Source organism: Phoxinus phoxinus, assembly GCF_949152265.1.
Source record: "Phoxinus phoxinus genome assembly, chromosome: 12".
In the NCBI taxonomy this organism is placed as follows: Eukaryota; Metazoa; Chordata; class Actinopteri; order Cypriniformes; family Leuciscidae; genus Phoxinus; species Phoxinus phoxinus.
Window position 1 is genome coordinate 15,120,113 of NC_136887.1, and position 24,288 is coordinate 15,144,400.

At 37.8% G+C, this 24,288-nt stretch overlaps 2 protein-coding genes across 3 annotated transcripts in view; one reads left to right on the forward strand and one right to left on the reverse strand.

Annotated features, from left to right (window-relative positions):
* The window catches only part of ppargc1b (peroxisome proliferator-activated receptor gamma, coactivator 1 beta), a 40,857-nt gene extending 37,891 nt beyond the window's left edge, over positions 1-2,966 (forward strand). Inside the window, exons 7-11 of one of the 2 annotated variants that reach the window (XM_079631732.1) lie at positions 222-762; positions 849-924; positions 1,053-1,171; positions 1,273-1,403; positions 2,348-2,961. In XM_079631732.1, the coding sequence (XP_079487858.1) occupies positions 222-762; positions 849-924; positions 1,053-1,171; positions 1,273-1,403; positions 2,348-2,439 (959 nt within the window). In that variant the 3' untranslated portion in view covers positions 2,440-2,961. Of the gene's footprint in view, positions 1-221; positions 763-848; positions 925-1,052; positions 1,172-1,272; positions 1,404-2,347 lie in introns of both variants that reach the window. The other variant, XM_079631731.1, reaches the window with a different exon arrangement.
* A 2,016-nt stretch (positions 2,967-4,982) lies between these two features.
* On the reverse strand, positions 4,983-23,656 carry pde6a (phosphodiesterase 6A, cGMP-specific, rod, alpha). Its single transcript, XM_079631730.1, has 22 exons — positions 23,062-23,656; positions 20,279-20,431; positions 19,837-19,926; positions 19,590-19,730; positions 18,291-18,365; positions 18,080-18,144; positions 17,278-17,344; positions 17,003-17,050; positions 16,714-16,863; positions 15,154-15,297; positions 14,832-14,897; positions 14,606-14,752; positions 13,650-13,757; positions 12,989-13,098; positions 12,183-12,270; positions 11,908-12,008; positions 10,733-10,840; positions 10,493-10,556; positions 9,816-9,890; positions 9,392-9,475; positions 8,000-8,168; positions 4,983-7,538 (listed from the first exon to the last, which is right to left on the reverse strand). The coding sequence occupies exons 1-22, from the start codon at positions 23,536-23,538 to the stop codon at positions 7,489-7,491; spliced, it is 2,580 nt and encodes an 859-aa protein (XP_079487856.1). The 5' UTR covers positions 23,539-23,656; the 3' UTR covers positions 4,983-7,488.
* Between the last annotated feature and the right edge of the window lie 632 nt (positions 23,657-24,288).

A 24,288-nucleotide genomic window follows, 5' to 3' on the forward strand; every position in this document is an offset into this window, starting at 1 on the left:
AATTGCCTGAGATACCACTAAAAACAATTACTGATTCAAGTTAATTTGTCATTATTATATACTACACATGCTTAATATTGTGTATGACTCTTCATTAATTATGTTCATTGAATGCCTGCTGTGCACTGTGACTAATAACAGAATGTTTGGTGATATTCTAGAGCATTTGGTTGTGGCGCTCATGTGCGTGTCGTAGTGATTAATGAGCGTGTGTTTTCCAGGCCTGACTCCCCCCACCACACCCCCTCATAAACCAGTGGAGGATGAGCTCTTCAAACCAGACGGAAAAGCTGAGCTCACCACCAAGAGCTCGTGCCTGGCGCGGGCGCACACACGCAAGCTCCCAGAGCAGACAGAACTGTACGCCCAGCTGCGCAGGATGGGCCAAACGGGCGACACAGACTCTAAGGGTGGGATGCAACGTGCGTACGGGGACCACGATTACTGCCTATTGGGCCTGGGAGAGAGTCGCAAGAGAATGGCTGCGGCACTCGGCTCTCAGTGCCATGTGGAAGTGGGGGAGAAGGAGGAGGATGAGATGGATGTGAAGAACTGGGAGATTGAGGGACGGGAGGAGAGGCTCCTAACGAACGTCCCTGACTACCAGTCAACGACTGAGGACGAATCGACCACTGCGTTGTTCACGCCCAGTCCAGAGCAGACCAGTGAACCCTCACCTGTGCGTTCTCCCACCCCGGAGCTGGACGCCCAGTCCCCAGTTTCCTGTTCGCCCCCCTCACCCAGCTGCAAACTCCCCTTCAGGTACTGAATACTCTTGTGGCTTTTCTGTTGCTGTGCTACTTTCTTTTGCCATTTTGAAGAACTCAACCCTGTTTTCCTTCTTTCAGCGATGAGAGCTCAGAGACATGCCACGAAGCAACTGAAAAAAGGAGCAAGACAAAGTGTGGACAAGAGAATGATGTGGTAGGTTGAGATTTCAAGCCAATTGCAGCACTTACCTTATTATCAAAGGCATACATGCTTCTGAAATCTCGTTCATTTCCGTTAAGTGCTGTGGAGTGTATTTGTTCTAATAAGCTGTGCATTTCCAGAACAAGTGCCAAGTGATCTACATTCACAACCTTCCGAGCAGCGTCACTCAGTCCATGCTGCGTAAGCGCTTCGAGGCCTTCGGCCTTCCAGAGGACTGTAAAGTGGTCATCAAAACCGAGTGGGTTCCATTTTCGTCTAGTTGCCTGACCTTATCATGCCCTCCGCAGTGAGTGGGAGAAAGGAGTGCTGATGTTTCTCTGTGTCTGTGTGCCTGTGTAGGGAGCGTTGTGGAGTGATCACACTGAGGCCCACTCAGAATGGCCAGACCTCACGGCACAGGTGGGACTCGCTCGGTCCGAGCGGAGGGAACGGCAGCCGGCGGTTCGGCAGGAAGCGTTACATAGATCTGGGTAAGAGAACAGAGAGCTTTCTGTCTCTTTGATGTTCTCTTTACATCAGACGTCTGGTGCTCTGTTCTGAGTCAGAGGAAGGTGTCTTCTCATTTCTAAGCTAATAAACGGCCTAATTCAACTTCATTTGCATTTAAATAGAAAAAAAAAGACTTTTTGATTTTTGGTTGGCCCACTTGAAAAAAGCAGGGTGCCTTTTTAATTATAGTCAGGCAAGTACACTGCAGTGCTTTCCTATAACATCAAGTCGGGGGACTAAACAACGTGTGAAGTCAGTTCCAGACAATGGCGATGATAATGAAAAAGCGGCTTGCTTGATTTGTTCAATTTTAAATTTAACTAATCCAATCTAATGTGCTGAGTCACATTATAGCCAATATCAAAGTTTGGTGGGGTATAAATATTACAAAAATGCTGTCCTCGTAGTGGTCGATGGATGGATGGATGGATGGATGGATGGATGGATGGATGGATGGATGGATGGATGGATGGATGGATGGATAGATGGATAGATGGATGGATAAAAAGAAAAAAAATCACTGGGCCAAATATTGTATTAGTAATAACCGTATTATCAAACAGTGTTGTTGTTATTATCTAAACCTGAAACTATTAAAAATTGTGTTATGGAAACTAAAAGTCAAAAGCATATAAAACAATTACTAAACAAACTAAAATTCAACTGAAAATGTAAAAATAAAAGCTCATTCAAACACCAATCGGAAAATACAGGAAGCATTTTCTTCCTCCTTTTTTAAAGTTATCTTGCTATTCTGTCTATGCACAATTACAGTATTTGTTGTATTTTATTACTTAATATAATATAATATAATATGTAGAATTAATATTTATTTATTTTTCATTTGTAACCAAATCTAATTTTAAATTGATATTAGCATATTTCTTTAGTGTTGCAAACTAACTGTGAGTGTTTTGCTGTTCAGATGAGGCGGGTCCAGGTCCGGTGAAGAGCAAGTATGATGCACTGGACTTTGACGCTCTGCTGAAAGAGGCCCAGAGAAGCCTGCATCGCTGACACGCCTTACCACGCCTCCAGCGCCACGCCCCGTCCGAGACTCGCCTCAGCACCTCAACCAAGGCACTTCTTCATGTTTACATTTTGAACATTGGATTAAAAAAATAGACCTTGTCACTTCTAACTGAGGAATCGGAGGACATTGGGGCGGGAGGATTACAAATGAACAGAAACGGCTCTGAGACACCGGACACAAGTGCTGCTTCTCGTGTGTGTTTGATGCCATTCATGACGTCGCGAGCGGCTCGGGCTTCGTAGCAAACCGCACTCTTTTCCATTGGTAGTTGTGACGTGCGTGTGATTATTATTTTTTTCTTCTTTTTTTTTTTCTTTCGTACCCCTTTTGTCTTCTCTTCATAGACCTGCAAGGTGCTTTCACCATTTTGTCGTACAAATATATAAACAATAACTGCTTTGTATTAGCAAAACTTTGTGGATGTTCAACTCTGTGTGTGTGTGCGTGTGTTATGATGAAAAGTGGAAAAAACGACAAACAAAAAAATCCTACAAGGTAGAGTTTACAAATCAAAAAGTCAAGAAAAAAGTAGTCTTTTTGTAATTTTAGTGCTTCCTTGATTTCATCTATGCACTCAAACGAGGTAGTGCTTCTTTGGTCTGGCCTCTACCCTCCTCTGCTGTGGGAGGGGCTTTTGCTGCTGGAGTCCAAGCCCGACTGTACTACCTTAAAGCTCATTTTTTGACATTATAATGCTCTCTCCTATCCAATGAAGAGATTCAAGTAAACACAAATCCTGCAAAGTGTATCAAAATATCGCTCTGTTTGTTTGAGCAGCCTGACACAGCCAATGGTGTGAGTTTGGGGGCGGGGCTATCTATTTGGCTGACCAATTGTTAAGCGGTTTCCAATTTTTTGACTCAGAAATTGCTCTTCACCTTTAACTTACCGGTTTCTATTACTGTTTTAGTTGCCAGAACGCGACCCAATCCAGTGGGTGACAGAAAGGTTTTGATTGTTTCCCGAGAAATGGAATGTACCGATTACAAATGCGATTGTAATGCCCATCCTATTTGTCTTGATTTGAAAGTACAGTTGAGTGGTTGGACTCTGCCAGTAGCATAGCCCTGACCGGCATCCAGGCGGTTGACTCATTGGAGCGCTCCTGTCATCGGTTGAGAGAAGGGTGGCGGTAAACTAGGAGGAAGATCTTTCCAGAGCTCAATCTCATTAGAGATACGGTCGTATCTCTGCTTTGTTTACATGTCACTCTCTCATACTCTTTCTCTCTCTAAGCTCAAACACTCTTTTTTTACTCTCTCCTTTCTGACAGGGGAAGATCTGCGGGTTTTTTCTAGCTCTTACCTTGTGGCTACTTCTCTATTTGTCCTTTGTGTGTGTTTTTTGAAGTCTAAACGTGTACCAGTGTATAACTGCGTGTCGTCCGTGTCTTTTATGGGGTCTAGGGATGGGTCTCTGTCCCTTATTATATGCTGGGACCCGTTGCTTTTATTCTGCGGGGGTCTCCTCGAACCCTCGGCCTGTGGATCTAGTGCAGTTGTGAGCGAGTGTGCGCATGTATGTGCGTGCTGGTTTAGGGAGGGCCGTCCGTTGGCCTCTCTTTGCTCCCTGCCTCTCCCCTTTATCCCGAAACACACCCCCACCCCCCAAACCTGAATGTTTACATGACTGAATTCTCTTTTGACTTTTACTAGAGCGCACACTAAGTACAGAACGCCTTATTCAGTGTTAAAGTACCCTATCAGGACGTGCCTTTCGGCTTTCCCTTTTACGGTACTGAGCTGTTACTTGGACACGGCCTCTGAATATTACAGACCAATTCGCCCAATAAGATCTTGAGAAAACAAACTGAATGAGTGTTTGTGCTTAGTATGTATACTAAGTGAGAGATGTGCTGGTTTACATGATTATATATATAAATAGGAGAAGTATATAATGTGTATATAGCACTGTGTCTTGTGTAAACATGAGATGTATGGTTATGTGCTGTACAGCGATGTGGTAAACGTGTGGTTTTAAATGGTGGGTCTGATTGGTTGTTGGAGAACCCGATGATGCGGCGTTAAGCAATACAGGGAGATCCAGAAGGGAATTTTCATTGATATGGCTTCATAAGTCAAACACTGTTGTATAAAGTGTCCCTTTAGAAATGGTTCTTTTTAATTACTTTAACATGTTTTTCTTTTTTATGCAATCGAGATGCAATATCGCTAAGAGAGCCTCTCTCATTGAAGAGATTGGTTGTTTTAGGGTTATAGGGGAAATCGGATCTTGTACTGTATGTTGTAGGCGGCTCAGATCGTTCACAAAGAAGGTCGACGTTTAAGGAATTTTTTTCCAAGGAAAATACACAGTCAGCCCAATCTCACAAGGAGAGCCTTAAACCTTAGGGGAAAACAAAGCTATCAGTCCTATCTGATCTCCTTTACAATCCAATGTGTTTTCTTTACTAAAGTAAGTACACTTTTTCAATACAGCCATATTATAAAAGGTATATACATATATATAATTATATATACATATATATATATTTGTGTGTTTGTGTAGATAAATATATAGATGATATAATTTGTTATAGATCATTTTATTCAGTGTTTAAGAACACTTCAATACATTTCAACACTGTCAATCTAGAATGTACAGATCCAAATTAAAAATAAAATAAAAGATTTTAAAAAAAAAAAACTTCCAAAGGGAACCTTCTTCAATGCAATACATTTTTTCCAGCCCTCATTTTAGCAATCGCTAGACAAGTTGACCAAAAAGTACATTTGATGTTTGGATACAGGAGAAATGCGGTATCACATCAAATTCATTTCACGAATGTCATGATCGTTTGGCTTGGCCGTGTGTGTGTGTGTGTGTGTGTGTGTGTACATCTGATTTCTTCCACTCTTTTAATTTTACATTTTTTTTAGTTCATACAAAACGTCACTTTTAATTCACTACATCTATGGCCCTACAATTTGTTGTTCACAAAGTACATGCTCTTGAGAGAATTTTCCAATTGAATCAGCAGATTATATTTGGGGAAAGTTTATATTGTCTGTGTTAAACCTTGGATCATTTTTTATTAAGAAGGGGATCTAAAGTTTGTCATTACGGTGCCAGAGCATCAGATAATAAATCGCACATCCATGTCGCATTGTTTTGCTGCTTCAAGACCTTGTCTTTTGTGGAAACAAAATTTTAGTCAAAGGGCATATTTTTTTTCATTGTATTGTTTTAATGATTTTTTTGACTATTTACATCTAATGACTATCAAATTCACTATGATTTTTCTTTTTTAACGTAGTTTTTGGGAAATACTGCTAGTAAGATTTTATATTTTTACATATGTTTCATTTTTGAGTTTTTTTATTTATATGCCACTTGGTTTGGATGTCTTGAAATGGTGTTGGTTTTATTTTCGACTTTTTTTTCTCTCTCGGTATTGTGTGATTTTCATACATCTTGAGAATGTGGAGACAAATGCATTTCAGTATTTTTAAATTGTTAAAATCTAGTTTCCTAGATCAAATCTATATAGTGGAATTATTTGATGTCATAAATTATATTTTAATTCATGTAAATAGTTTTAAAAAAGCAAATGATGGCTTTCTTTTCAACTGAACACATTTCTCTTCCGAGATTGTTTACATTATTAAACTGTAGAAAGAAACTGATCCTCATATACTGTAAAAAAAAAGTACATATATTCATTGTTTTGCCTCCAAAAAAATAAAATCCATAATGAACAACATTCAGCTTTGTAATTCATTCATGTACTGCGTTACTATCCGTATTAAGCCAGAAAATAAACATTGAATGCTGCAGTAAACCGCAATAATACCTTCCACAGAAACCAACACTATTCTTAGAACGAGTGCTGAACAGCAACTTGAAAAAGAGGATTTTGAAAAACCCAGCAGCACTTGCTTTAAGACCGTCACTTTTTTTCTCCCATGTTCCAGATGACATTACAATGCGTATTGCGTAAACAGAATAGCTCAGCTGGAAACAGTCTGATTGGTTACTGCATTGACATGGCAGCCAATAGCAAATGGTGTTCCGTGTTGTATCCATGCAGACTGCCTAGAACTGAAGCTAATTGTGGCGGTTCCTTTCACTGAGGGTATGTAGCAGAACATGCTGAATGAGACCACTGTTAATGCAGCCATTCAGAGCTGGTGGCAATTTGCCGCTCTGCTGGTTTGTGATTCGGATGTCAGAATAATCATTCCCTAAGGCATTGCGTGTGTGTGTGTATGTGGGGGATGCACGTCTATCTGAAAAGGCGTGTGTATTTGCTGTCACGTCAGAGCTTATTTTGGCTTTTGCAGTGGTTGCAGATTTCCTTGACTCCACCTCTTTGCTGTGGGAGTAGGGTAAATGTTGCAAAAGACGTGACATCATAGTCGTTGACGTGCAGTGACTACGTCTGACATGACGTAAATGCTAGCATTGAGTCCGCCTCTATTTGCTGTCCTGCCAATCGGCTCTCATCCTTCTCAGTCGATTAGGCCAACACCCCCTAGGTGTTATCCAATGCTTTTGTAAGACTGTTATGTATGTCCCAGTGGGACAGTTAGTACTAGCACACACGGCACACAAGTGCAACCGAGCATACTGCGTCCTAGGGGCAGAAGTCTTATTTTGCACAGCAACACAGTTACAAAGCTTTGAAAAGACGAGGCTAGGCTCAAGAATTCCTCACTTTATTTATACATATACATAGTAATAATTAAAAAATATATTTGTTTATGTGGACTTTCAAAGTGTATTCATACTGTGCTCTCTAAGATGTTATTTAGTATGTAAGACTTCTATTCTGTACAGTTTCAGCCAATATTCACTAAAGTTTGATATTTATAGCTTTAAGAAAACTATCTGTTGATGACATAAACCTGGTGTGGGAAATGTTGCAATAGTCTGTTACTTAAACGCACTAAAGGGTATTCTTTACTTTTAAGCTCAAGACTAGTGTAAATAATTGACAAAGGAATATCCTGCAGAGAGAAATAATAAAAGTGGCCCAAATTATGGGTACATTGTTATACATTCTTATTGTCTGTTTTTGCGCAGTTTGACGTCTAGGAAAGTACACAGGTCTTGGACTGAGATGAGGATTGGCCCGCGCTTCCTGTGAGGAGAGAATGTGGATATGGAAAAGTAGAAAAATGACAATTGACAGTTGTTTGTAAAAATATTTTTTTTGTCTGTGGAACACAAAATGAGAAATTTAGAAGAATGTTCATGTTGCTTTTTTCCTTAAATTGAATGCAAAAAGAAAAAAAAAAGCACCAAAAAAGTAGTCCATATAAAGTCATATGATAGTGGGGGGGGGGACACTGAAATGTAAGTCTGTATTCACTAAAAATCTTGTATTCCGCAGTAGACTTTTCTAATTCTATTGCATCATTTTGTGCTCACTTTATGTAAAAGATCAGTGTAAACATTCTTTAAAACATCTTATTTTGTGTTCCACAGAAAAAAAAACAGAATAATACAGGTTTGAAACAACATGTAAATGAGCAAAAAGGCATAGTTCATTCCAAAATGACAATTAAGAAACATTAAGACACTGTTTGAGTCACTATTTACCTTGTCTGGCAGCTAATGCGGCAGCATCTGCTTCCTCTTTAGCTTTCTTGGCCTCTTCCAGTGTTGCTAGCTTGGCCTCGTGTATTTCCTTCAGAGCGTTCCACTCCTTCCTGTTGTTCAGCAGACGATCTAGCATGGGTGTGATCTCAACATGGAAGCGAGAGAACTCCTGCAAGAGGGATGGGACATGAGTAAAGGGGGAGTAATGGAGGTGGGTAAAATTGTTGATTACTAAAGAAACTTCAAGATCTTGTTATCCTAACTATCCATATCATAAAAACTTTAAATACAGTTATTGTGGAACCTCATTGGTTCTTGCAGAAGCTCAAACGTGCTGCGTAACACGAGAATGAACTTCATTGGCTCTTGCTGAAGCTCAAATGTGCTGCGTAACATGAGAATGAACCTCATTGGCTCTTGCTGAAGCTCAAACGTGCTGCGTAACACGAAAATGAACCTCATTGGCTCTTGCTGAAGCTCAAACGTGCTGCGTAACAAGAATTAACCTAATTGGTTCTCGCTGAAGTTCAAACGTGCTGCGTAACACGAAAATGAACCTCATTGGCTCTTGCTGAAGCTCAAACGTGCTGCGTAACACAAAAATGAACCTCATTGGTTCTTGCTGAAGCTCAAACGTGCTGCGTAACAAGAATGAACCTCATTGGTTCTCGCAGAAGCTCAAACGTGTTGCGTAACACGAGAATACCTCATTGGTTCTCGCATGTCAAGCGTACATGCTTGAGCTTCCGTTTACCACAACTAATGTGTGAGTTGATGAATGTTTATATGTGAATAAAAGCCAAATCTCAATCTGTTCATCATATAAAGCGATCGTTTCTCTCCAGAAAATTTTGACTAAACCGCTCAATTCAAATAATTTTACAATCTCTTTATTATTTTTTGAAGCATCAAAGTAGTAGTTGCGCAGCTGTCAATGGAGGGACAGAAATCTCTCAGATTTTTTATCAAAAAGATTAGAAGACATTCTAACTGCATTCAAATGCTACATCACACTGAAGAAAATGCAGTCAAGACTAATTTTTGTTATTAACTAACATTGAAATTTGTAAAGGATTTGAATCGGTAGAAGACAGAATTGCGATTAATTTTTTTTTTAAATTAAAGCAATTAAAAGCAAATTTACCCCCACCCCTACTTCTGTGACTCTTTACTTCACATTCTCTAATTCCAGCGGGCCTGCATCCTGACGTTCACAATCAATAAAAGTCAAGTATACGGACATCTGATCAAGACCATCGCTGTGCATTTATGCTGATAATTATGTATTTGCTTCCTGATGGACTCTCGTCTGGATCCTGTGAACATTTATAAGTGTAGATCAATGAATTCCCATATGTCATTTTGTTTACTAATCGAAATGGAGGACCTCACCTTGTAAACGAAAGCACAGACGAAATCAATGAAACCACACTGCAGTTTGGGAAGATCTTCCGCTTTGTTCCGGTCCATCATGGGCTGTAGATGAAACAGCATGTGCTTAATTTGTATCAAAATGAAACCCCACAACATATTGATGCAAACTGAATACACAGCGGTGGTGAAGATCCATTCGACTAAAGTAGAAAGTTTCAAAAGTTGGCATTATATTCCTGCATTACCAATCACAGTTAAAGAAAATGGGGAGTTTGGAAGCAGTCTGTTTGACTGGGCCATTGTGACCGCTCTTTCTGATTCACTGCACCGCATAATAGGCAGTACATCACGACATGACCCATGGGAACTTTTCATTCTTATTCCTTTTCTCTCAGCCCCCCTCCCAACACCTCCCACCCCTTCATTCCAGGCGCTCTCTCACAATGGGTTGCTGCTCCAGCACTGTCCTCTCCAGGTCACCCTGCTCCCAGAATTCTGCAGCAACAGACAGCGCCACCTGCAGGACAGAGAGCAAGTAGCCACGGTCAATATTAAGCTTAGATTTATGGTCATTGTAGATGCATTTGGAGAGCAAATATGGACTTTATGTGTAAAATATATTAACTGTGCATTAGAGACCATTAATGACTTCAAGAAGAAGCAGAAATCACTCCATAACAATGTCCACTGAAACAGACCTGGCATATGTCCCATTTGCAAGTATGAAATCTAGCTCTATCATCATTGTTCTTGGATCTACTTCATGAATATAATAATAGCAATACCAAAAAAAAAAACATCTTAAGAAGCAATATTCATTTTTTTATTTTTTTTTAAAGCATGACATCCAGCTCAATATAATCTCACGCATGTGGATGATCTACAGTGCCGTCTGCTGCGAATTGCATATAATAATGAGTGTTAAACAATGAATGTAAACAACCCATCCATGGATACATTATCATATGAATAGGGTTTCAGACTCATTATGCCGGCTGAGAGCCCAGCGATTTCATTTTCCTATGCAGTCACACCCTTGCCTGCCCTAGATGTTTGAATACATTGCTGTAGTATCAGGCCTTGCATGTGACATTGCATTATGCATTAGGAATATCTAACCTTGCTCTGAATCTCCCATGGCTTGGCAATGGCTGACAAATCACAGGCAGTCATCATCATAGCCCTGCAGTGAGGAAAACCAAAATACCATGCTGTGAATTCATATTTATGAACCCTAAATGGCACCAAATTCAAGCTGCTGCATATTTTCTTTTGGAAGTATATAAATCAGCTTATTTGCCAAACAGATATTATGGTTGATATAAGATTTGTAACCAATTATTTTCTCACAGCACTTACATGACAATCTCTTTCCGAGTTGTTTCTAACATCATGTATTTGGTCCAATTGTCCCAGCTCTCGTAGGTCTTGGACTGATCTACAATCTTTTGAAACATGGTCCTTTTCCTGTGGAGGCGCATCGTGATTAAATTCATGTTAATCATAGATATGCAGCTCTGACAGCTTCTAGCTGCAAGACTAAAGGCGCGTTCACACCAAGGACGATAACTATATTAGTGTCCACACCAAACACAATATTGTTGTGTTTATTCTAAGCGCAGGCTTCAGTTATGGCGTCTAGCACTTTAAATGCTCAAGCTCTTTAAGCCTCAAATGCATATCTCGGGTCTTTAGTGACCCGGGTACGTCATTCACTACCATCCTCCTCATTCATTTTTTAAAGTTAGACATCAACCTTCTTAGAATTCCTCAATAAATTCATTATAAACAATGTAGCAAGAATTAAAAAATTAAATAAAATGCCTTTTTTACCCCATACATTTTTGTAAAAAAAAAAAAAAAAATTTGTATAGGGTCACTAACGACCCGAGGTGTGTAACAGTGCAAGTATATTGTTTCTGCCCAACAATAATTTAATCTTTGATAACTGAATAAGTGGAATTCACCTTTATTTCACAAGGTGGTAATGTCTGATAAAGTGTCGTTTCACTCATAGTTACCGCAGGCAGAAAACAAAGAAAAAATATGTTTAAGATGACGAATATGAGCAAGATGCTGAATGTACTGAGAAATGAGCTCTGACGAGGACAGTGATGATGGTATAAAAACCTCTGCTCAAGCTGAACCTTTCCAAGCTCCAAAACGTAACAAAATATGCTTTATTTTATTATTCTGTATAATATCAGGAGATTTTTATTCGGGTCGCTAAAAACCCGAATATTTAATAATGATTGGCGAAACATTCATGCATTTAAGGGTTAAAGCAGGATGGATTCTGATTAGCTGTTTTTATCCAACATCAGCTGGAAAGAAAAACGTTCTGAAAATGATTCCAACAATATTGTTTCTCTGAGCCATTATTGTTGTGTGGTGTGTGGACTCTGCTATATTATATTTAGAATGATTTTTGGAACTATATCTTTATCATTATAGTCCTTGGTGTGAACGGGGCTTAACTCTAAATAAATAATTCACAAAGTATGTGCCACAGGGCTGAAATATAAATTTCTTACTTGAAATACAAGGCCAAGTCTGTTGCGATGATAGCTATGTCCATCAAATGGATGACGTTTTCGTGCTGTCTTCGGTTCAGATTCTGGTAGATATTTAAGGCCTTGGAAAACAAATTATTTCAGTGAGGAAACTGCTGGCTGTGAGTGAGGAGGCAGCTATTTATGGGGCTTATCAACTAGATGTACATTCTCAATGGTCTGTAGAGTTCAAAATTGTAATGATGACTGAAGCCTTCTGAAAAATGTCTAGAAATATAATTAATTTTCAGCATTACATCATCTCTAAGCAGAGTTTTTCCAAAGTCCAGATGGTGCCTCTCGAGAATGGAGGAACCATGCAGCTTTGCCAGTGGATTCGCAGACCTGGCAAAATCATCACAGAAAATGATTCTCAAGACCCAGAAGGTCACAGACTTTCAATCAAATTGAATGTAAATAAGCATAATGCAATTAAGATTTCAGCTTGCAAAATTTTGCATGATTAAAAACAATCAAATCTAAATGTTGCCTTTTGATATTCATGAAATATACATCCTTTAATCAGACACAATTCCTACCCAATACATTCACTTAAAGCTGGAGTCTGTATCTTTAATTGTGTTAAAGATTTTCAAAATGTATATAATAAGAGAGTACATTATGAATCCATTTTCCAAACCGTGTTCTTGTCTTATCCTGAATCACTACGCTACACCTATAATAAGTGTTTATATTCATCAATCAATACGCTACACCTATAATAAGTGTTTATATTCAATTTTAGACCGTTAGCTGGTTATTAGCAGCTCAAGCGCTAAAAGTTACGGACTGCAACTTTAACAACTACCTAACTATTGATAAGCAGTAATTAGTAGTTAATTGAGGCAAAAGTTGTAGTTAATAATGAGAATTGGACCCTAATCTAAAGTGTGACCGTCTTTTTAAACGTAGTCATGTCTTATCCTGCATAGATAACCATGTGTTCAAAAAAACAGGTGATTTAAAAGAGAGAAAGTCTTCAAACAGTATTTCTGAATATTGTTATACATGCGCATTTTTCTTTGATAAGAGCAGTGGTACATTGACAGTAATGAGTACGTACTTCATCTGGTAGAGATTGTTAGTGCCGCGGTGGTCAATATCATGACAGAGCCCAGCGGTCACCATCGCCATCGCCTCCAGGTCCGTATAGTAGCGCTTCAGGTCACCTGTCTGAGAAACATGATTATCGGTTTAATGGGCTTGAAGGCGGAGCCTCCTTAAGACACTCTTGTAGAGCAAGACGCTGACTAGTGAGGGCTCATTAGGCTCGGTGAAGCATGGGAGCAGTGCTGAGAGAGGCTCATTAGCAGCCTGGCCTGCATTTCTTCCAGCGCTCCAACACCCCGTCCTTCCTGATGTACGGCCAGTTCACTGTGATTACACATGACTTTACCAGGAGCGGGTTTACACTTGGATGATTAATTAGAAGGGTCTGCCATTTCAGAGGATAGGCCTATGTGTTGGAGGTGGGCCGTATCATTAAACATATTACCTAAAAAAAGGCCCACGACTCTAGAACCCACCAAACAGAGAGGCGAATTTATCAAATGCTTAGTTACAAGGGTAACATGACTGGTTTGTTTGTTAAGGAAAGTAGGGTTTCTCTAGCAACACTTGTAACTTAGGCGAGCACAGATTTTAAGGGGACTGATATGAGATTTTTAGGGCCCTCTTAATAAGGTCTAGAACTGAATTTTCTTATTCCGAGAGTTTTCTCTTACCATGAGCAGTGTAAACATGGTCTGGCCAACGTTGAAGCCATGCCTCCAGTTGTGGTAGGTGATCTTCCTGTAACCTTTACTGACTGAGTACACAAAGCGCACCAGGGTCTAGAGATAAAGCAATGTCAGCTTTTCAGTCTTACAAGGCACTGGAAATATTGTATTTACAATGTGCAATAAAGTATCTTGGAACTCAGTATCTCTTTAATGACTTGTAGCAGCAATAGTTGGGTACTCGCTAGGGTGGTACATACATAAGACAATGATGATAACTTTATATATTAAACTTTGGTGCATATCTTGCCCTGCACTGTTTGTGTTGTGGACATAAATTATATCTCGTTTTGCAAATGATAAAATTAGCAAAAAATTGGTTGAAAAGGGACCCAAGCCATATCTAGAGACCAGGGGCTTGATTCACGAAAATCTTCATAAATAAGTAGTCATAGAATTTCAAAAGTTAAATCGAAAAGTGCGTAAGATTGTTCCTAAGTACAATTCTTGAAATATTTTTAAGAAGTCTTCAAAATGTTTATTAACTTATTAGTAGTCTTTTTGCGCTGCCTGCAGATTAGTGTAAAACCACAATAAACTGCCACACTATTTTCGTTGTTGACTAGCTTGATGGGAGTTCAGCACACGGTGTCACATTGTGCCAAGAAGGTCTTTTGAGGAGATCTGTTGCATTCATTTATGAGTTGTCACTGAGTTTCAAATTTCAAAGTGCAAAATCATGACCGATAATTTTTTACATTATCAACTTTTTACATTTCCTTCAGAGTACTTGTGCACATCCCTAGCAATTGTAATATTATATATGAAGCTAGTGTTATGTTGTAATGCTTAATATATAAAACAACCCAATACATTCGTTAAACATTTGACCTTTTAGGATTTATTACAGCTGAGCTGGAGGTTATTCTAACTTTAATAGGTTACCTGGCATCATCACTCACCTCACGTGGAATATGGAACTTGTCTACCACACCCAGCTCATAGTACATCTTGATGCCACACTTCACTAGGTCCAGCTCGGTGAACTCAAAGTCACAGAAGTGAAACTCGAATATCTCTGACACCTTTGAGTCTGGCAGTGTTTCAGCCTGTAGAGAACAACAGCATGAAGACACACAGCTATAAAACAACGAGACTTTAAACCAAGTATGATTTTTTGTGTTTTACCAGAATTTTCTCCAGCTCGTCCTCTTCACATTCATCAGGCTCTTTCCCGTACAACTCACGTGTGTTCTTAACACACAAAAAAACACAGTCAGTTTCACACTGCTGATATTCTAAGATGTTTTTTTTATGGTCATACAACCCCTTTTAATCAGATCACATCAATCATAGTGTCATATGTGACAGCACTGCTCCTCCACATGATCAAGTTCCTTCATACTGTACAAATAGGATGTACTGCTATTACCAGCATTACTAATGTAGTGTAATTTATTTTAATTAGTGCATACTAGGGAATAAGCCCTGTCAAGTTGGTGAAACCCACCAAGACATTCTGAATCTCATCCTTTCTGCACTTGATATGGTACATGACCATGTCCTGAAAGATGTCCTTGCGATTTTCCAGCTTGTTCATCCTGTCATACGTGTCTGTATTTAGCACTGACCAGCCCAGGAACTGAGTGAGGGACTGAAATAGACACAGATTGGGGTTTAGAGTACGTTTACATCCAGGCTCACATTTAGGTTGAGAGTCATGTTCAGATTCACATTCAGGTTTAGATTCACATTTACATTCAGGTTCATATTTACCATAGGTTGAGATTCAGATTTAGATAAAATATTTCTTTCAGATTCACATTTACTGTAGGTTGAACTTCAGATTCACATTCAGTTTTGGATTCACATTCACATTTGCATTTACCGTAGGTTGAGATTCAGGTTTAGATTCACTTTCTCATTCAGATTCACATTAATTGTAGGTTGAGATTCATGTTCACATTCAGATTCAGGTTTAGATTTACATTTACATTCAGGCTCACGTTTAGGTTGAGATTCAGGTTCAGATTCACATTGAGGTTTAGATTTACATTTAGGTTCATACTTTACTGTAGGTTGAGATTCACTTTCTCATTCAGAAAACTTCTCAGTTTTAATATCGTTGTCATGTAAACATACCCTAAGATACACTTTCTCATTCACATTTACTGTAGGTTGAGATTCAGGTTCAGGTTCACATTCAGATTCAGGTTTAGATTCACATTTTTATGCAGGTTCACATGTTTAGGTTGAGATTCAGTTTCAGATTCAGGTTTAGGGGATGTTTACACAACACCGCTTTCAACTAAAAACGTCAAACTTTTTATGCGATTTGGCCGTTCGTTTACACACGACAACAGCGTTTTGGGTGCCTGAACACGAAAAGTTTTGAAAACAGGATTCAAAGTGAAATTTTTTCTGACGGTCTCCGTGTAAACAACAAAAAACGCAAATCTCTGGAGACGATTACGCCATGCACATGCGTATTACATGTTCAGTCTATAGTGTTTCATTGCCATCTAATGGCCTGGTAGCAGAGTACAGGGGTTTTTATTCGTTTTCGCGGATCCGTGTGAATGGAGATCGTTTTGACAAGGTGTCGCCTGTATGCGGAAAACTCGAAGGAAAAATTTACGTTGTCGTGTAAGCGTACCCTAAGATATACTTCTCATTCACATTTACTGTAGATTGAGATTCAGGGTCAGATTCAAATTCAGATTTGGGTTTAGATTTACAATTTCATTTCGGATTCACATTGAGATAAAGTCTGAATCTGACAGAAATCTGACAAGAAGATTAAAAACATTAGATCAGACAGAAATTCATCTGAAAACTACAAAACAATGTCACGGGCCCACAAAGAATGGTTGAACTGAATTAAAAATGCTTTCTGTGGACTGTAGCTCAAAGAGACATTAAGTACTTTTGCGTAGTCTTTAGAGCTTTGGTTTAGCTTTCAAGGGGCAAAACACACTATGGATAAATAATGCAGAGTCTGCTGATTCATCCATTATTGTATATTTAGCTATGACACACCAGTAGGTCTATACACTGTGGCCTCAAATACCTCCATTAGCGTTTCATCCTGTTCGTCAAAAGGCTTTCCATCTTTCCTGTTATAGAATGTGGCCACGCCAACGATTTCCTCTTTCTTGTTCACGATGGGCAAAGAGAGCACATTCTTTATTGTCCATCCAGATTCATCCAGAGGTTCTTTCTGGCAGGACAAAAATAAACTTTAATCAAAATATATTTAGTTTAGTAGATATACAAAAAAGGTCAGATATACAGCTTTTGGAAGACTGTTCATTTAATTGAATTGATTTTGTAGGAAGCATAAGATAAGGTGATCTCACTTGAAAGGCAAAGAGCTCGTCTTGAGCAGCGTTCATGATATTACAGATCTGTAAGACAGAGTGAAGGGAAAGCAGCAGTCACGCTCACTGAGAAGGGGTATTGCTTGCTGATTAATTACTGTTCACAAAATTACAATTATCCATCATTTCAGTGTGGGAGCACATTCTATTCTCCCTCACTGTGCACATGACAGGAGCATTATAAACCATAATAGCTTTCAAATTGTCTGACTACTGTGGCGTCAGTGAAGGAGGATGGAGGTCTGGACTCTCACCAGGCCGTTCTCTGCAACGTAGGTGGGAAGTCCACTTACTAATGCCCAGTGGTCAGGAGTAGGGTTACTGTAACGACAACGAATATGCGTCTGACCAAAACAATACATAACTTTCCTATAATAAACCCCATCTTTTATTTTCTAGGTGGTCTAGAGAAATCAAAAATATACACTGCTGTTCAAAAGTTTGGGGTCTGTAAGATTTTTTAATGTTTTTGAATGTCTCATGCTCACCAAGACTGCATTTATTTCATAGTAATATTGTGAAATATGATTACAATTTAAAATACTGTAAGTGTTTTCTATTTGAATATATTTTCAAATGTTGATTTGCTGCTCAAGAAGCATTTTTTTACAGGATTCTTTGATGAAATGCAGAAACAGAATTAATTTGAAAAATAATTATTTTGTAACATTATAAACGTCTTTTGTGTCAATTTTGACCAATTTAATGCATCCTTACTGAATTGAAGTAATAATTAATTTTTCTTAAATAAAATAAAATAATAATGGTAGAGCATATGTGCTAGGAACATAACAGTAAGTTATCTCAAAAAAATACTAAAATCATTATTGCTCAGATCTGGCTCCACAGGAGGGCCAGTTTGGCCCAACCTTGCAAACACCCATAACTGTCTGGCCAGCTTGCATCTCGCCATTTCTTAAAACGTTATAAGGTTAGGTACAGTATTTACAATGCATGTAATGTAGAATGATGCATGATAAAGCATGTGGGCTTAATTAAATGCCAAGTGGTGGAGCACAGTCAAATTTAACAGGCAATAAAAATGTATTAACTTACGGAATTACTTTGATGTCCTCCTTTCCATGCAATATGTAATCAATCACTTTGTAGAAAATCACTTCCTGAAGCAAAATGAATAGTGTAAGTCAAACACAACAGACGTGACAGCAAGTAAGAACTAGTAACGATTCATTCGGGGAAGTTTTGTGTTCCTCTGACATGATTAACTAAATACACATTTCCTATTTATGCAATGTGTATCACTCACTCTGCCATCAGGTGTCTTTGGTCCACTATATGGGGGCACCTCTCCCATTAGTACGGGCCAAAGATCAAAGAACTCCTACGGGCAAAAGAAATAAAAAAATAAAATATTTAAAAAATGCTTCAACTGGCAAATATACATGCGAATAAAAACTACAATTTACAGTCCCACTTTATTTTAAGTGTCTTTAACTACGATGTAGTAACATGTAAACTAGATGAGTAAAGTTAGATGACAAACTTTGACAAAGCCAGGTCTGAAAGGTTTTACTGTTGCTAGTATGATTTAACATGTTGCTAACATGGATTAGCATGTTGCAAGCATGTTTTAGCACTATGCTTGCATGAATTAGCATGTTGCTAACATGTTTTAACACATTGATAACGTTTTAGCATGTCGCTACCATGAATTAGTATTGTTTAACACATTGCTGTTTTACCACATTACTAACATGAATCAGGATGTTGATAGCATGTTTTACTATATTAGTAACATGATTTAACACATTGCTAACATGAATTAACGTTTTGCTAGCATGAATTACAGATTTCAACACATTGCTAACTTTTCTTATTATGTTGCAGGCCTGTGTTAGCACATTGTGAACCTTAATTTGCATGTTGTTAACTTGAATTAGAATGTTGCTGTCATGTTTTAGCACAGTTAGCATTATTTAACATGTTTCTGACATGTTTTACCACATTGCTAGCATTAGTATGTTTAACATGTTATCATGAATTAGCATGTTGCTAGTATGATTTAGAATGTTGCTAGCATGATTTAGCATTTTGCTAGCATGTCCTAAGCTAGTTGCTAGTGAAAGATATGTAGTGGATGAAGCTTAAATACTCTATTAGAGTTTCTGTATTAAAGTTTTGACCCCCTCAATGAAAGTCTATAGAACTTTTCGTAGTTTTGATCATCCGTTTAACGGAAATCATAAATCGGATCAGTTCGAAAAGACACAACGAGTCAGAACAGTCTAAAGGTCTGCCCGAGTTTGGTTTGTCAAGCCAAAATAATTAATAATTTGATACAATGCACTTATTGCGTTGCGTATATATGTTTTTAAATTGTACTTATATTTAAAAAAAAGACAGGCATGTAATTACATCTAATTACACTGACCCTTACCTTATCCCATAACCCACCCTTAAACCTACCCATACCACCATACCTGACCCTAACCATACCCGCAAAGTGTGACCCAAACTATTTACAAAAAGTTACAAACTCAAGTTACAAATCCAGCTGCTTAGTTCATAAATAGTTCAAATTATAAATAGATAAACAAATAATCACTTTAGTTTTGGTCATGTCGAGGAGGCCCACAGAGTAGCGGTCACAGTTGAGGAAGGCTCGGACTGTATAGAGGGCCTTGTGGAACTGTCTCTCAATGTCAGTCAACTCCTCAAACACTTTGCTGGCAGACCAGAGCAACACCTTCAATGAAGATATGAGGGAAAATGACAAAAGACTTCAAGTAGCAGTGTCTATTGGTAAATGTCTTAAAGTCTCGATAATGGTTAATGTCTTGAAGAAATCCTACCTGTCCCCTTCTGGTTTCACAGTTGTGCAGGTAGCTCAGGTGAAACACTCGAAGCACAAGATTGGCAAAGTTGAGATATTTCTTCAGCGTCTACAAGACACAGAGTTTGATTTACTTCAATAGAGCATTTAATCTGTTCTGTAGAAGTCAGTTTATTCAAAGTGCTTTCACTGTATTAATATTCATCGAAAAGTTGCTGCCTTAAATTGTTAACTTAAATTACATGAATCTGACTTCAAAGCGATGTAAAAAAAAAGCAAATGTAAAAGACTGTTGTCATAACTTTTGAGATTAAAAATATGTGTGGCGACAACCATGCATAATTATTATTTTCTGCATTGTTTACATTTCAAATTGGCATCCTCACCGGGACTTATTGTTGAGTTTAAACCCAAAGCGCTGTACTCACTAATAATACAGAGGATGATATGAGTGAATATACCTCCTCATCCTGAGCAGTGAAATGTGGAGCACCGATCTTGTTGACCGCCATCATGACGGCCACCATGTCTTTTCCGTTCATAATGGGAGTCGCGAGCACATTCTTGGTCTGGTACTCTGTCAGGGTGTCTATAAAGTCACTGAAGTGGCTGTCCTGGAGAGGGAAGCACATTTATCCATGGTGAGAATGTTAACGTTAAATCACTGTTAAGCCAAAACGTCACTGATCCGCACAATTTACCTTTGAATTAAAGTTACAATGCCTAGTAAAATGGTAAAACACTTTACAATAATACAAATGCATTAACATTAATTAAAAATCAATATGCAATAGGCCTATATTTGTTACAGTCTTTTAATGTTAGTTAATAAACAAAATACAACTGTTCGTTGTTAGTTCAACCTCAGGTCTATTAAATAATATTAAAAGATTAAAATTTTGTATTAGTACATTTTGAAATTAACATTAATCTAGATTAATGAATGCCTTGGAACCCTTTTTTTATTGTTAGTTCATGTTAAATAATAGTATTTAACTGATGCTAACAAATGGAACCTTATTGTAAAGTGTTACCAAATATTTTTTACACTGCAAACAAATATATTTTCTTACCCACCATTTTTGTCTTGAAATAAAAAATAATAATATCTACACTTTCTTAAATCAAGATAACATTCCTTAAGCAGCAATTTGACTCGTAGTAATACTTGTTTTCTAAAAAAATTATCAAAATTAAGTGAGCTTGAGCTTAAAACAAGAACATATATCTGCCAATATGGACAGAAAAAAATTTCAATTCAAAGGTGAAACCATCACCTTTTTTTATGATACTGGCATATATTTCTTTTTGTTTTTAGCCATAAATAAAAATAATAATTCTTATGTCATTTTGCATCTCAAGCAATTGTCTTAATATTGATTTAAGAATTGTACTGGAAAACAAGACAAAAATAAGATAAATAATTTTTTGCAGTGTGTTTAATGAAATGCGTTTAAATAGTTGGTAACACTTTAAATCATGCATTTAAACTACATGTAAAACCATACCGCAATCCTATAGTAAGTACATAATATTACTCAGTATTTACATGCATAATTACACACCTTAACATAAAGTGAAACTTATTTTTTTCTATGGGCCAATATCAGACAAAAATATAATTCTAGATAATATTTGAATAACTGATATTAATAAACACACAGGTTCCTTTGACACATAAATTCTCCATATTCTGTTCCACATCAACAATAGAAAGGGAAGGTTAACTGTAGAGTTTAATGTAAGCACTGATATTCTGCTGACTTGTGGAACATGGCGTTAGGCACTGACCTTTAGATTTAATCCAGGATCGCTCTAATTCAACTCAGATTAAAGACTTTTATCCCCTCCAGACCTGGTAACATAACAAACTGAGGAAGAGCGCTGACCTGCTCTAATCCACCAGCACTAGCCTTGCATATTAATAACTGAGCTACAGTGCCACACACATAAAAACTGAAGAAATATGACTCAGAATGTAGCCTACAAAAGTCACACACTGTCCAATGTGTTAAGCTTAAAAAGAGGGCAACACTTTTCACATTATGTGCTTGCTTACAAATATCAGCACATCTGTGGACAGTTGTGGTTACTCAGCAGTCTGGCAGACATCTTAAACTGAGATAGGATGCTGTCGCCACCTTGAGGGTTTCAAATAGGCTTACTTGGTATTTCAGTCACATAATGCCTTTGTCAAAGATTGAGAAACCCCATTTTTTTTAAGTGATTATGAGCAGTACAGAGGAAAGTATATTGCTGTCTGAGAGGCAGTGAAGCACATTGTGTGCCAAAGAAAAAGTAATTTATAATCAAAGAGAGAGGGAGATTTCATGGCTGCCTATGCACAACACATTCAGTCATATCTGTCTGTGCAACATCATCTCCTGCCCCATTTCTCAAATTTATCAGCAATGGGCCCTTATAATTAGCATAAAATCCTATTTAGAGATAGAGAATGTCTGTTGGCCCATTTATTTATTTTTCTTTTAATGCCAGAAAATTGTTTATTGACACGGTCGGTTCATACATAGTTCAATAAAAACAGGAAGGACAAAACTATCATTTATTCTGCTAATAAAAATGAAATTTTTAACAGTCACGCAGTCATTAACTTATATTTTGGTCTGTCTGATCATTACTGATGAAAATATGACTATAAAATGTTAGCGTTGCACTGCTCTCTACTGGTAATAATGTGAATTGCACTCTCATATTAATAAGTCACAGGACTGAGAGATACACTGTTGCTGCCTTAAACTTCCAAGTTGATTGTACTTCAAAATTTAAGTCATTTGAACTTAAATTACATAACTGACATTAAAATGAGTTGAATCTTGCATAACTTATCAAAATAATTGAAGCAATTTTCATCTTTGTTTATGAGTTAAAGCAATGTAAAAGCATATGTTGTAATAATAACTCATTGATCATATACTTTTTTACAGCATAACTTAACCAGGTATTTGTGGTATTCCTAAATGAAAGCTTGTTTCCATACACTGCCACATAATAAAACAATAAAAAGGTGTCTGCGACTTTTTCCCTCACAATCCTGAGTTATGGGTCTATAATCTCGCAGTTCTGACGTTTTATCTCAGAATTGCAAGTTTGTCGAAAATCTGATAAAAAAGTCAGAATTATGAGAGGTCAACTTGCAATTACGAGAAAATAAATCAGAATTGTACGATAAAAAGTTGCAAAAAAATAAAAACAGTATGGCAAAAACACACTTCCATAATCCTACCTGTGTGACATCAGGAATGTTGACGGTCTTCTTGGCAGTGGCCACATGGCCCACAATGCCTGTGTCCAGCGGGTACACAATCTCACTGTCCGGTGGCACCAGACACTCCTCCAGTGTGGCATCTTTATGGACATTGAAGATCCGCGTGGCCAGTTCAGCTATGCCGTTCCTCTGGCGGTACATGAAGAGACTCATGCGGTCTGCTCGTATCATGAAGGTGAGATGCCGCATGAGGTTGAACACGGCCCTCTCCATCTGTAGGTTTTCCTGCATGTCCCGCACCATATCGAAAATGATCTCGCACTCCTCAATAGAGCTCAGCTCGTGGTAAGAGCTGATGTTCACTTCTGTTTTCTTGGTGGTCGACAGAAGGTCGGAGATGACCTTCGCCCGGAACCTGGAGTCATAGTACTCCTTGGCAAATGTTGGATTACTGTCCAAAAACTTCTCAGCCACATCCTTGTCCACTGCAGCCATTTTATCTTAGCTGTCAGTGAAGTATTACACTTTTCTAAATTGCGTTATAGTTGTCCTATGAAACCTGGCAGCAGGACACCGAGGAACCTTTGGGATTACTGGAGATCGTTTTAAAGAAGCGTCTACGTGTGCTCATAATCCTGTCCAATAGTAATAAGGATTATGAAATTCACCTGACAGCAGCCACAGCCATTTTGCATAAACATTTGACGACACAATTAGAACATCTGAAAAATTAGTCGTTTTCAAGATTAAGTTTGTATGGAGACACCAAGACTGTATTTCAGTAAAGCACAAGAGGGTCTGCAAAAACTGTATCCCTACTCAAAAGGCAAACATAACTTTTAAAAGTTTGGGCGGCTTATTAAGTATATATTTTAAATAAATTATACATTTTATTTAGGATGCATTAAATATAATGCAATATAATATACAATATAATTTTTCAAATAAATGCTGTTCTTTTGAACTTTCTATTCATCAAAACATCCTGAAAATATTTGATCACAGTTTCCACAAATATATAAAGCAGCCCAATCATTTTCAACATTGATAATAATAAGAAATATTTTTGATGATAGTAAGAAATATTATACCAAATCAGTATATTTGGAGTAGAATAAAGACGGGAGTAATGGCTGCTAAAAATTTTGCAACAAAAATGTACATTTTAAAATATATTCAAATATAAACCAGTCAAATTTTAAACTGTAGTAATATTACACAATATTACTGTGTTCCTGTATATAT